At 47.7% G+C, this 12,785-nt stretch overlaps 1 protein-coding gene across 3 annotated transcripts in view; it reads right to left on the bottom strand.

Moving 5' to 3' along the window:
* pdzd2 (PDZ domain containing 2) overlaps window positions 1-12,785 on the bottom strand; it is a 77,841-nt gene that overhangs the window by 48,996 nt on the left and 16,060 nt on the right. For 2 of the 3 annotated variants that reach the window (XR_006152494.1, XM_031570678.1), the window contains exon 2: window positions 11,834-12,785. This exon is cut by the window's right edge and continues 141 nt beyond it. Coding sequence is in view for 1 of the 3 variants with exons in the window: in XM_031570678.1 (XP_031426538.1) it covers window positions 11,834-12,366 (533 nt within the window). In the remaining 2 variants the exon portion in view is untranslated. Of the gene's footprint in view, window positions 1-1,721; window positions 2,600-11,833 lie in introns of those variants that run through there. The other variant, XM_031570679.2, reaches the window with a different exon arrangement.

The following is a 12,785-nucleotide window of genomic DNA, read 5'->3' as shown; positions in this document are numbered from 1 at the left end:
TCAAGCAGGCCAAACTGCCACTGAACACTGAAGCAATGAAATCAACCTGCCTCTGACCTGACGAAGAGACGGCAGGATTCCGTGTGCCGTGAATGATAACCGGGTGCAATCTCCAGTGGGGCGTCATGATTGAGAGACAGGGGGGACGACGTGGGGGACATTTACATGGTGTTGAACTGGATGTTTGAGAACAAAGTTAATTTGCATAATATACTGCACACAAGTGGAGTAGCACACAAAGGCCTTTCAGACTGCATAACTGCAGGATAATTAGGACACGCATCCCTGTGAGAGGCTTGCCCATCTACAATGAAGAGTTGTGAGAAAACAGTAACGCCGCCTTGGCGCTACTGCATGCGCTACACACAGCACATTGTACACATGAGATACTTTTAACCGACCATTATGTACTTGGCCTCGTTTCTGACTGAATGCACTCTTTAGTTTAGATTGATAAGTCTAACAAAGCACATATTTTGAAGTCTACCCTCCATTGTAAACCATGAATGGAGTCTCTTAGCTTTTTCTTAGCGGAGCGCTCCATCTTACAATGTTGTCTATCTAGTTAACTATATGGGAAGAGCGCCCACACTCACTGAGGTCACAGGGCAGCTTTGACAAACCTGTTGAGTTATTGGTTATTATGCACGGCATGTGTTTTTTTCATAGCATATCTGTTAAGACAGATTAGCACAGTCATAGATCTCCAGCTATGGTGATTTCTATTTACATAGTATTGGAGATGGCTTTCAGCTGTTAGAATTCAGGGGATACTTTTTTCCAGGGACGTTCTTAGCATGGTGATCTAGTTAGCTTACAATTTACAGCATCAGTTCAGAAGAAAATAGTTCATCGTGACAGATTTGTCTTACACTTTTGGAGCATCTCCATCCTTTCCATTTCCACTAGTGTCTAATTTTAGAATGCATACTATTCACAGAGAACACCTCCCTCACAGTACCTCCCTCACAGTATGTGTGTAAGCAGGTAATGGAGGATTAACCTACATTAATCAGCAAGAGGCAAACAGCCAAAGCAACACCATGGATACCTGGTCGAGAAATCAGAGTGGGAGAGAATTGTCACTCGTCATCGCCAGTTCATTCACAAGACGTGTTGTAACAAGTACACACTTAGATAAGAATGGACAAGAAATACAATTTAAAAAAGATTACAAAGGTTGGTAAAATCAGTGATCAGTGAGCCCTAAAGCAAGTAAAGAACAGTTTCTTCACACCTTTGACATTTTACTGTATATGCAAACTAGTATATGGTGCTAGGCAAGAATTAGAGTTGAAAAATAAAAATAAGAAGCAAGGAAATCATACAATACAAACACTATCCCGAATCTTTCCTGTAAATGAACACTCTCATACTGCTCACATTTCAGCCCATGTCTGAGGCATCTGCTGAAGATCAACTCAGAAGTAATCATCATATAGTGATACAAGAGCAACGAATTACTTCACTCCTCACTTCAACGCTCAAATTCCAGCATGTTACAACTTGATTTTTATCTCTCATTACAGGCGTTTAGTGGTCTCTACTGTGGAACATATATAATCATAGTGTCCTACATTTGGCAGCCGTTTTACAGACCTGTCAAAGTCATTGCGCCTGCGATTTTAAACCCACGATCAGACGATGACATCTGCCCGATGAATTCATGATTTATAGAATCTACAGTTGCTGGATAAACGGAAGCACAAAATGTTAAGTACCTGAAGTTTTCACTTGCGTCTCATCGTCTCGGTTCCCCAACGTTCCGATTTCTATGACAGCATGTTGGCACAAGGGATTAATCTAAACTCTCTACGATTCCCAATCCCATGAGGTCGGTAATTGGTTTAAGTTCTTGGTTGCGAGTTGTAAAAGAATGCACCAACTTGCTGTATCATGGAAGGTACTGTCCAAAAATCCGCGCAAATCTTTCAGAGTGCTCCATAGCGCTCCCTGCGCGGCGTCCTACTTTATGTGCATTTTTAAACGCGCGTCGGGAACGAAGCTCCGTTTGGCACTGATGACTTCCCAGGTACGGGCGCGCAATGGTCAGCTGATGTATCTTTACTTCGTGTATTTCTGAGAGTTTAGTTGTCTCTGCGTCTTGTCTAATTAATCTGAAAATAGTGGTTTTCTTGACACCCCGGTGTTTTTCATTTGGCGTTGTGAGCGGTTGCAACACGCCTCTTGAGTTAGTGTGGGGAGGCTACATGTGACTGGCATAAACTGGAAACTCATTCCTCCTCTCCTTCCCTCTCCCACCCACTTCAACTTCTAACCACACATTCGTCTCAGATCTCAGATGCCATTCCCTTTATGTGGCATTTATTTGTTTGCTTGTTTGTGTTATTAAAAAATATCGTGGCCACAATTTTGTCCATGTTTGTTTATCATGTTTAATAATCCTCAAATGTGAACCTATAGAGGTCAGTAAACAACTGTGACATTGTGTCAAATTCCTGATATTACACACATTTTTAGCATTCATTTGTATTTATATCATTCATTTATTATTCATTTTTATTCAAATCACTGGATTTTGTATACATTATACATTACTACATCTTATCCACGTGTATGAACAACTGTACTTATAGAAAAATAAATAAATACAAAGGATTACACTGTTGTCTACTGTCCATTTGCAGAAGTAATTTGGCCTCTTATGCTCTCTCTTTCCATTGAAAAAAGCTTTCCATTCATTCTCAATGGGAGGGCTCAATCCCCCAGCATTCCGGGGAGCCAAACCACTGGATTACACCAGAATCAGATAATGCTTCTCAGGAGGATTCCGCCTCAGACTAGATACGTTGCGCAGTGCCTCTTGGCCCTACGTGCAGCGAACAGTTTGTTCTGCAAACACCGCCCCTGGTCTCGCCATCAGCCCGTGTGGAGAGGAGAAAGTGTTTTGTCAACTGAGCTCCACAATGTTGAGCTCTGCCACTTCAGTCATAAAGATTGGAAGAGACTTTGAGGTTGACACACACAGTGCACACACACACACACACACACACACACACACACACACACACACACACACACACACACACACACACACACACACACACACACACACACACACACAAACACACACACACACACACACACACATACACAGAGATTTTGCAATCGCATTACCCCTACACATTTTCCATAGGATGTCTTATTAGCTGATTTTCTAAAATATATATGTTGTCAAACTGCTGTCACACTGTCATATTTAACTTAGATGTGCTTTCAGTTATATTGGACAGATTGAATGCTATGCAGCAGTATTTTTAGGCTGAAGAGTATTCACCTGGGACCAGGCTACTTCAGTGCTACTCACAGACATGTGCAGACGTCTCTTTTAGAAACCTCCAGTGACTCTCTAAGGTCCATGCTTGCTGACCTGAAATCTGTCACAGCCTATGAGCAAATTGCCACAGTGAGGGCGCTGCTAGGTGCCTTCTGAACACTACATACGGCATGCATGAGTCACCTGGAGAAGTTGTCGCCACAGAGAGAAGGGGGGGGGGGGGGGGGGGGGGGGGGGGGTGAGAGAAGGAGGGAGTGAGGGGAAGAGAGCGAGAGAGTGAGAAGCGGAGAGAGAGAGGGAGAGGGGAGAGGGGAGAGGCAAGGAGATGGAATAAGAGAAAGAGAGAGAGAGAGAGAGAGAGAGAAAGAGAGAGAGATAGACTGAAAGGATTACCCTGCTGGGAGTGAGAAGGTCCCTTCAGGTGAAACATGGATGAAGTGCAGTGGATGAAGATCAGGGAGCTCAGCTTCCTCTCTCTCTCTCATGTCTTTCTTTCTCTCTCTCTCTCTCTCTCTGGGATCTCTTCTCTGGGCCCATCACCCTTTACCCATGACCCCCGCAGTGGGCCGCTGGATCTGTCTGTTCCGAGGAGAGGAGACATCCAGCCCTAAGTGGCCCGTCTGGAACTGGCATTCCTGGCATTCCGACGGGCCGATTGGGGATAGAGACACTGGCATCATTCACAGCGCTAATAAGCCCTGTGTGAGGCACGAGAGGATGTGTTTCCTTTATGGCTCATCTGCACACACACACACACACACACACACACCCACACACACCCACACACACACACACATACACACACACACACACACACACACACACACACTCACACACACACAAAGAACCTCTTTATCTTCCCCCCTTCTTTCATACCACAGAACTCTCACTTTCCTTGGAAGCGCTTCTTGTGTTACAGCTGATGTGAAGTCAGTGAAAGAGCTTTCTTGTTTGTCGAAAGAAAGCAACGTACCATAGCATCTCCTGTCTCGCTCGTGATGGCATTTGCGGACATTACCTGAATGGCAAGTTGTCACCTGTCTTGAAATCGTTTTGACTTGTTTGTGTTGAGTTGTTTTGGAGGATGGAATTGAATGCCAAAATGGTGGTACTGAATGTGGGTGCTAAGAAAGTAGTGACAGAAGGAGAGTCCTGCAGAAGGAGACCCACTTTCAGACACACAACCACATAATTTATATTCTGTTTGCCATTACGTTATTTGTCTCTCAATATTACATTTCTGATTCAAATAAATATGTTGGTATTTGATATTCAATAACTGAAAAGAGCTACACTGCCTCTCTACCTTCACTGAGTTGGTCCAGTACACTCAAACAGCCAGTGGTGAGTAGTGTCACTCACAAGTGTAAGGCCCTGTCTGAACCATGCAGGCAGGGGAACATTTACGAGGAAAATCCTTGCTATTGGTGACATCTAGTGGACAATGTAAAGTAAAAAACAGTTGAATGTGTTCTTATTGCCCACAACACTACACTATACTACACTACACTACACTACAGTTTGGGTGAATCTGACATACTGTATTTAATTCTTTATAAAAAAAATATATGTTTCAACTATGGGCATATCAATACAACCTGTCATTTGCCATTGTGGACTCAGAGACAATAATATAATCATCGATGACCAAGATCTGTTGACTAGCAGAATTAGACTAGTTCTCCACCCTGTCCCCTCCAATGAACATGCATCCACGCCTACAGGACCACAGGATCAGTGAGCATCAGCACCCACCCCGTGCCGCACAGAGCGGCCCTTGTGCCTTTGGGCCTGGGAGCCACTTCAATAGAAAGAGTGTGACTCGTTAATATATTCACTTACAGTTCTCATTCGATTTCACAGATTCCTTAGATTCCTGGGCAGAATTAGACCTTAGTGTGAAGACCGGAGCAGACGTGGTGGAGGTGGCCTGACTTTACCCCCAAGCGGATTGGCTAATGGGACGCTTATGCTTTTCTACCCCAATTACCCCCACAGCTGGACCTTGGCTCTCTCTGGCTCTCACTTTTTTTCAATCAAGAAGGAAGAAAAAGACATGGCACAAACATGATGTTACCAGAAGGAGCTGAAAGAGGAATTTAATCTGGCCCCCTCGAACGCGAGATTGGGAGATGCTTCAGAATCCAGACAGTAATACCTGTCAATCCGGATAAATGTGCAAGTTTAATCTAGTGCCCATCTGTGGGTGTTTGGGAGCACAAGAGATTTAGGGAAGGGGGGGGGATCCTGGGGGTTCACTGGGAGTGGCCAACAGACCAATCACACACACAAACAGACCAACAGACCAATCACCCACACAAACAGACCAACAGACCAATCACAGACCAATCACACACACAAACAGGGATTAATTTGCTATGCGCACATCCATTCTTACTGAATCTTATTCAAAAACCTCAAAGTCTCAGTGTTGGATTTCGAATGAGATACTCAGAAATGCTCTACTGTTAACAGGAGCCTGAACCCCCAAAGAGAAATCCCAGGCAAGGGGAGAGACAGAGACGAGGAAGCTGAAACTTGATAAATGGAAGTACACGGGAAAGAGACAGGATGTCCGGAAAGAAAACACAGGCTTTCCAAGAGGGTATTCACGCTGGATAAAGATTTGTACTGTCACTGTTTGTTTCCAGCGCGATAAAAGAAAAGAAACATCCTGAGTCTTTAAGAGGCCCCACAAGGGTTCCAAAACACAACGATACACAACAGATTGAAAGATGCTTAGAAGCCCCAACGCTGATTAAAGCAGCCAGTTTAAGTCCCTTCTGACAAGCTGGGGACAGCAGTTTATAGAGGACAGACTGGAGGAAGTAAACCCAAAGATTTGCCCCCCGATCACATCCCTCAAACTAGCAGGAATGAGGCAGCCTCTCTCTCCTCCCCCTCTTTCGTCTTCCACTCAAATAATCCTTCAATCGATGCGCTCCCCACAGTCGCCAGCGCAAGCCCACCACAGGAGTTTTGGATGGGGGCATATTCACTGCAGTGGAGGATTTGAAAATCCTGAATGCACTTGATGGAAAAGAAATTACGAGACATTAATCTCTCCCCTTCTTTCTTTCACATGGGACTGAGCGACCAGGCAGTGGGAACGGCCTCCTCGTGCCAGCAACACCAGAGGAGTTTCTGATTCGCTCGGGCTGGACCCCAAGATTACATTTGAAAGACTGAGATCTGAGAGTCTGGGGCTAGAGGAAAGAAGAAGAAAAAAAAAAGATGGCAGAACGAACCTCTTGCTTTCCAACACAGCCAGCTTGCAAAAAACCACCACGAACTGGACCCGACTCTGTCGACTTCGAGGGGAGAGGGATCGTGGTTCAAAGACAGCAGCGAATACAAGTGCTAACACACAGAGGCACTTTGATCTTCTGCATGTACAGCACAGAGGGCCAGGCTGGATGCCAGTGGTTTGGGAGGATGAAGGCTGCTCTGCTCAAAGACACACAGCCAACGCAGGACTAGTTCGGCCCGCGTTTTTTTGCGAAGAGAAAGAACCGCACTGTTTTGTGATTAATCATTAAATGTCCTATAAATCACTTTTCACAGATGCACTTGCGAGGTTCTCGGAAAGTCTTAAAGTTTTTTTTCCTCATGATTCTTGAGCTTTTTTTTCAAACTCTTCAAGCCCTAGGTTGCCTTGCTTGAATGGATACGGAGTTCATTCGTTAGCTCAAGTTTCGCTCTCCTCCTTTTGATGTTATTTTTTTCTTCAAGATTCCATCGCAATATTCTCATGAAAACCAGCCTAAGGCTTTGGGTTTTTAATTCACAGATGCAGATATACCTAGTTTCTCTCTATGTCTGTATCTGTGTGTGTGCGCGTTCTTAAGTGGGGTGCATGTAGTGTGAATGTGTGTTTGTGTGTGTGGTGTGTGTTTGTCTATGTTTGTGCATGTGTGTGTGTGTGTGTGTGTGTGTGTGTGTGGTGTGTACGTTGTGTGTGTGTGTGTGTGTGTGTGTGTGTGTGTGTGTGGTGTGTACGTTGTGTGTGTGTGTTTCTCAGCTGCGTTTAGCGTCGGTGCCCTGGTGAGGCTGTGGAAAGCAGGCCCTCATTCTCGATGTGGAGATGCACTTTGCCGTCTTGGAGGAAAGCCACTGAGCTTTTTTCCATGCGGCTGTACGGCCAGATGCCGGGGCCAGGCCATAAAGAAAAATACTGAGGGAACCAAAATTACAAGACGACGCATTAAAAACTTGCAGGGGGGAAGAGGACTAGAAGGGGGGAGGGGGGGGGGGAGGTAGGAGGAGATCTTTTGTGGCCAGTGTTTTCAGACCAGTGGCTTGTATTTATTTGCTGAAGACCATTTACACTTGGCGATAAATAAAGTCCCCATCGTGCCTCGCTTTTCATTCACAGGCAGGAGCTCCACCGCGTATTTGAACGGTGTCCAGCCCCTCCGGCCACTGCCAGCACGGATACCCCACCCCACCCCTCTCCACCACACCCCACCCTTTCCCTCCTCTGGCAAGCCCTCGGTGGGAACGCCAGCTCCCCGCGCTCCCTTGGCCAACGCCAGAAGAATGAGAGGAGAGGCCCGTTTGCGCCTGGTTCACATTGTTTGGGCCGGTCTTCATCCTCACAATCTGGCATACGTAGCCACTTCATTGGAAGAGCGCCCACACTCACTGAGGTCACAGGGCAGCTTTGACAATCCTGTTGAGTTATTGGTTATTATGCACGGCATGTGTTTGTTCATAATACATCTGTTAGGACAGATTAGCACAGTCACAGATCTCCAGCTATGGTGATTTCTATTTACATGGTGTTAGAGATGGCTTTCAGCTGTTAGAATTCAGAGGATCATTTTTTTCCAGGGACGGAAAAAGCATGGTGCTCTGTTCTGAGATACTCAGAGAGCAGCTGACTTTGGCCAGGATGTGACCCTTGTCTGGCCTGGGTCTGACCCTCGTCTGGCACAGATCCGTCAAACCCAAGCCCCGATTAGGGCCACAGTCAACCCTCAGTCTGCTTGTGTTTGGGTGCTCTGGCTAAGAGGCCCAGTGGAGGTCTCCTCTGCAGACTAAGCACCAAGACCACCTAAGCCTCCATGCTTAGGGTTTCAGCTTAAACCAGATTGGGAAGGAACCGGTGAAAACTGTGACCTCCGTGACGGCTCTGCTCCTGCCACTGCCATTTGTGTGCTGAGTCTGCAGACAGAGATGGCTCTGAGAGAGCGACTAGCTTAAACCTAGACACAGAATGAACCCTCGTCTCTCCTAATGGCTCTCTGACAAAGATGAAAACAGGAGTTGGCGTTAACGCTGTCTTAAATGTGTACACAAACACATGTATCAAAACCCAAGTTATTTCCACAAAAAGAAAATACTTTTTTTCCGGAAGTCATGGAGTGTTTCATGTACAGGACAAGGTGGAGGGGATGGGAGGTACGCAAAGTTGTTCTGGGCAACAAGGACAGTAATCACTGTTCCCACATGGCTTGTACTTCATGTTTGTCTTCAGTATGCACGCCATCACCCTATTTGTCCTGACGGCTGACAACTGATGTTTTGCCTTCTTCAGCAGTTCTCAAAATACATTCACAATCCGACCCCTCTGTTATGTCTCTCCGAGATAGATGGGGTGGCCAAAGTCTGAGAAAATGATATGTGTGTGCACAGCTCTCAGTGTGTGTGAGTGTATGTGTGTGTGTGTGTGTGAGGGTAACAGAAGCTCTGGGTGAAAACCACCAACCCCTCCCAGGAACCTCCTCCCTTCCTCGTCAAAGCAATGCATTCTGTGCTGAGGAAGAGAGCTGATGTTCCCTGACAGGCGAAGATTTCGTGCCCCCGCGGTCCAAACATCCCAGTGTTGGTCGAGGCAATACGCCGATGAACAATCGTGTGAGAGAAACACAACACAAACAATCTGGCAGCCACGTTTCCCCCAGTACATTCACAGGCCACAAGAGCTGTGTGTATGTGCGTGTGTGTCTGCATACGAGTGTGTGTGTATCTGCATACGAGTGTGTGTGTTTGTGTGTGTGTTTGAGTGTGTGTTTGTGTGTGTGTGTTAGAGAAACTCTGTGGTTGGGAGTGTATTTTTGGGCCCATGAAGTCCGCATGTGGCTGCTTGTCTTTGGACCATAGAGACTCGGCGGGGGTGGTGAGGTGGGAGGGGAGGGACCCATGTGGTCATGAAGCAGGCTATTAGACTGACCATAAATACCCATGGTGCATTCTGTCAGCAGCAGTCAATGAGGGCACATGGGTGTGAGCAGTCTATCTGGCTTACAAAGGATCTCTCATTTGTCTGATTCGATCTGCTTGAGAGAGAGACGCCCACCACATCATAACGCTCCTTCACTCTCGTGGCTGCCCAAAACAGTGACACAATAGAAGATGGCAAAAGAGGAAATAGGCAAGACAGACACGCACATTACACACATAGAGCACATTACGCACGTTTCCCCAATTGTACAGACAGTGGAGATTCCAGCAGCTCAACAAACATCATGAGCGACCCCATTCCACCAAAAGGAAGTGCTGATTTTTTGCATGTGACTGTCTCAGTACACTGCGCTGTCTGGAACAGGCTGGATCAGACACGCTGTTTGAGTTTGGATCAGTCTTCCCAGCAATGGGGCAGAGAACGTGGAGGTCATCAGCCTCCCCCTCCCCCTCCCCCCACCCCCCATCTCCAGACAGAGGGCAAAGCTTGAGGATAGCTGTCTGTAGGTCTCACGTGAGCTATTCTGTTTCTCTCTCTCTTGCTCTCTCGCTCTCTCTCTCTCTGTGGGCCATAAGGCACATCAGGGGCAAGTCCAGCCCTGGCGCCCGTCCAACCCCCACTGAGCCTTAGTCTGCTCGGGGGGGCTGTGAGACAGACCCTGGGGGCACAGCAGGCAGTGTGTGCCATGCATCAGGGCATTGGGTACCCCCTAAAGAGGCTGTCTGTCTGCCAGTATGTGGCACTGGTGATGGCACTCATGGGGGGGGGGGGGGCATCAGGGGCAATCAAGGGTCACTGGTATGTAAAGCACACTGGCCACTGCTGCTGCAGAGGAATACATGTATAGAGAGAGGTGCTGTTCCCCCAGGGCCCAGCTGTGTCAGGGTCCCAGAGCCAGCCTTCCTCCCCAGAGCAGGTGGTGCTGCGCTGGGGGGACTCAGGAGAGGGGGAGATGGGCAGAGCACCAGAGCCTGGGGATGTCTGAGTCTCTGGGCTCAAACAGAACATGTGGCTGTCTCCTATGCACCCCCCACCCCCCACCCCACCCCTCACGTCACGTCTGACAGCATGTTAAGTGCAGGGGGGGAAGGGAGGCATGTTAATGATATCCCTTTCCGTCCATTTCTCATACTCCAACACATAAAACTCTTTAATGCTTTACAATTACACACCACGGGTCTCAGCTGGAACAACAACTGCTATTGAAATGAGGTCAGTGATAATCTAGACGGGGTCAAGGGTGAAATCATTTACAGTTCACATCACGGTGAGCGGGAAAGGAAACAAAGCAAAAAAATAAATACAATAAAAAATGGTGGGGTTTTGAAGTATTTTATATTCAAGGCCTCCTTCCAAGGTTTTTTAAACTGACGGAGGAAAAATAATTCGTCTGGATGAAATGCCAACAGCCTGGTCTAAGAGCTTTCTATTTAACTGATGCATTCATACAGGGAACAATCCAAACCTATTGTGAAATATTCAATTGAATACTGATGTTGCGAAAGCATTTTATGTGGCTGGACAGCCTGTGAAACCAGTAAGAATGATGCTGCAGGGAGCCTGAATAACTACCATTCGTTAAGTTAAGGCAATCTGAGGACCTGTAAACTGATGGAGATAATTTCCAAGCACTGTTAATGACTTAAGAATATATGAATCAAGTGCCTTGTATTAATATATTCCTTGTATGAATCATGTGCTTATGATAGCAGGAACATGGCTTTTCTGTGTTTCTGTGTGTGTGTGTGTAACTTAGATTATTAGGTGGCACTTAGGCTGCATATGTACAAGAGCATGTTTAGACCAGAGGTGATAAGAAGGGTCGAACTGTGCTTCTTCCGACCTTGTGCAAAACTTCCATCCTTTCTTCGGACGTCAGAAATCCACCACGTGGTTTTCCCTGCTGAACGCTAAACTTCTGTCTATATAAACCTTGTGCGATGTGTTTATCATTGCTTCACTTTCAGCCTTGTGCTGGGAGTGAGCCCAATTGCAATTGTTGTTGTTTGTCTAATAAATATACTTATATGCAGCTCCGGAGTCCTGAGGTCACTAGGGTGAATTTTCACCTATCATAAACTTCTTTGGCTAAAGAGTAGTAATACTGACCAGTATATATGTGCACTGAGCGTGACAGTGCTGTGAAGCTGCATCCCAATCATAACAACATTGTATGTTCTGTGACAGTAGGAGGATGGCAGTACAGTGTCCTAAAAGTCATAAAACTATAATAATTAACAAACCATTACAAAACGAAGGATCAGAACTTTATCGGTAGTAGTAAACAAAAAAGAAAGAAAAAGTCAGTGATGGTGACAGAGTGAGAGAGAGTAAGCTAAAGGTCTTACCTGGCTCCAGTGACGTCCACCCCGACCATCAGCTGACCGTTGAGTGACAGCAGCTCGTCCCTGAGCTTGATGTCGCCGCACCCCGCCGCCGGGCTCCTCTTCTTCACCTCCGTCACCCAGATACAGCCCACGTCCAGCACGGGGCCCTTGTCCCCCTTCCTGCGCCTCCGCCTGCCCCCCTTCTTCCGGCCGTCGGGGTCCCCGAAGATGGGGATGTTCCCAAAGCTCAGGCCGAACTCCGCACCGTCACCGTCCCCGTCGCCCTTGGTCAGGTACACAGGGCGCACCTCTGCCTCTGACTCCTCCCTGTGCTCCAGAGGTGGCGTCTCGTCCCCCTCCAGAAAGTTCATCTGGATGTACTCCACCAGCTTTCGAATGGCAGCCTGGCAGAGGAGGAGGCCACTGCCCGGGCCGGGGCCACCTCTGGGCCTCTGCTCCTCCTCATGCCGACACTGCTGCTCCTGCTCCTGCTCCCTCAGCCAGCGCTCCAGCAGCAGGAGGTGGCTCGCCGCGTTCTCTTGGGTGATGGGCATCCTGGCTGGACGAGCCCGGAGCTCCACCGCATCTCCACCAGGTCGCGCTTTCCTCCCTCCCTTACCTCAGACGAGGAGCCGGAGACGGGGCCCACCGGGCGGCACCACCCAAGTGAAGACACATGCGTGCAGTCCTGGGCAGGCTGGCCACCTTCATCCCTGTTGCGCTCTTCTTCTCTGGTGGCGGGTGCTGTGGTGGGCTAGCAAGCAGTGATCCGCAAACGCGTTAGGCCCGGAGAGCAGGAGCTGGACGCTGTTCCACACGGAGCTTGGTGAGACATGATGTCATTCCAAATCCAAAGCTGAGGAGGAGCTCCTCCAGATGAGGGGTAGTGCTGGAGGAGGTGGTGGTAGGGGGGTGGTGAGTGCCTATGCAAGGGCGTTTGGCTGTGTCAGTGTCAGGGGGTGGGAAGGGGGGA

This window comes from Clupea harengus, chromosome 7 (assembly GCF_900700415.2).
Source record: "Clupea harengus chromosome 7, Ch_v2.0.2, whole genome shotgun sequence".
Taxonomy (NCBI): domain Eukaryota; kingdom Metazoa; phylum Chordata; class Actinopteri; order Clupeiformes; family Clupeidae; genus Clupea; species Clupea harengus.
Note: the sequence above shows the minus strand (reverse complement) of the source record. Positions and strands in the feature narration are given on the sequence as shown.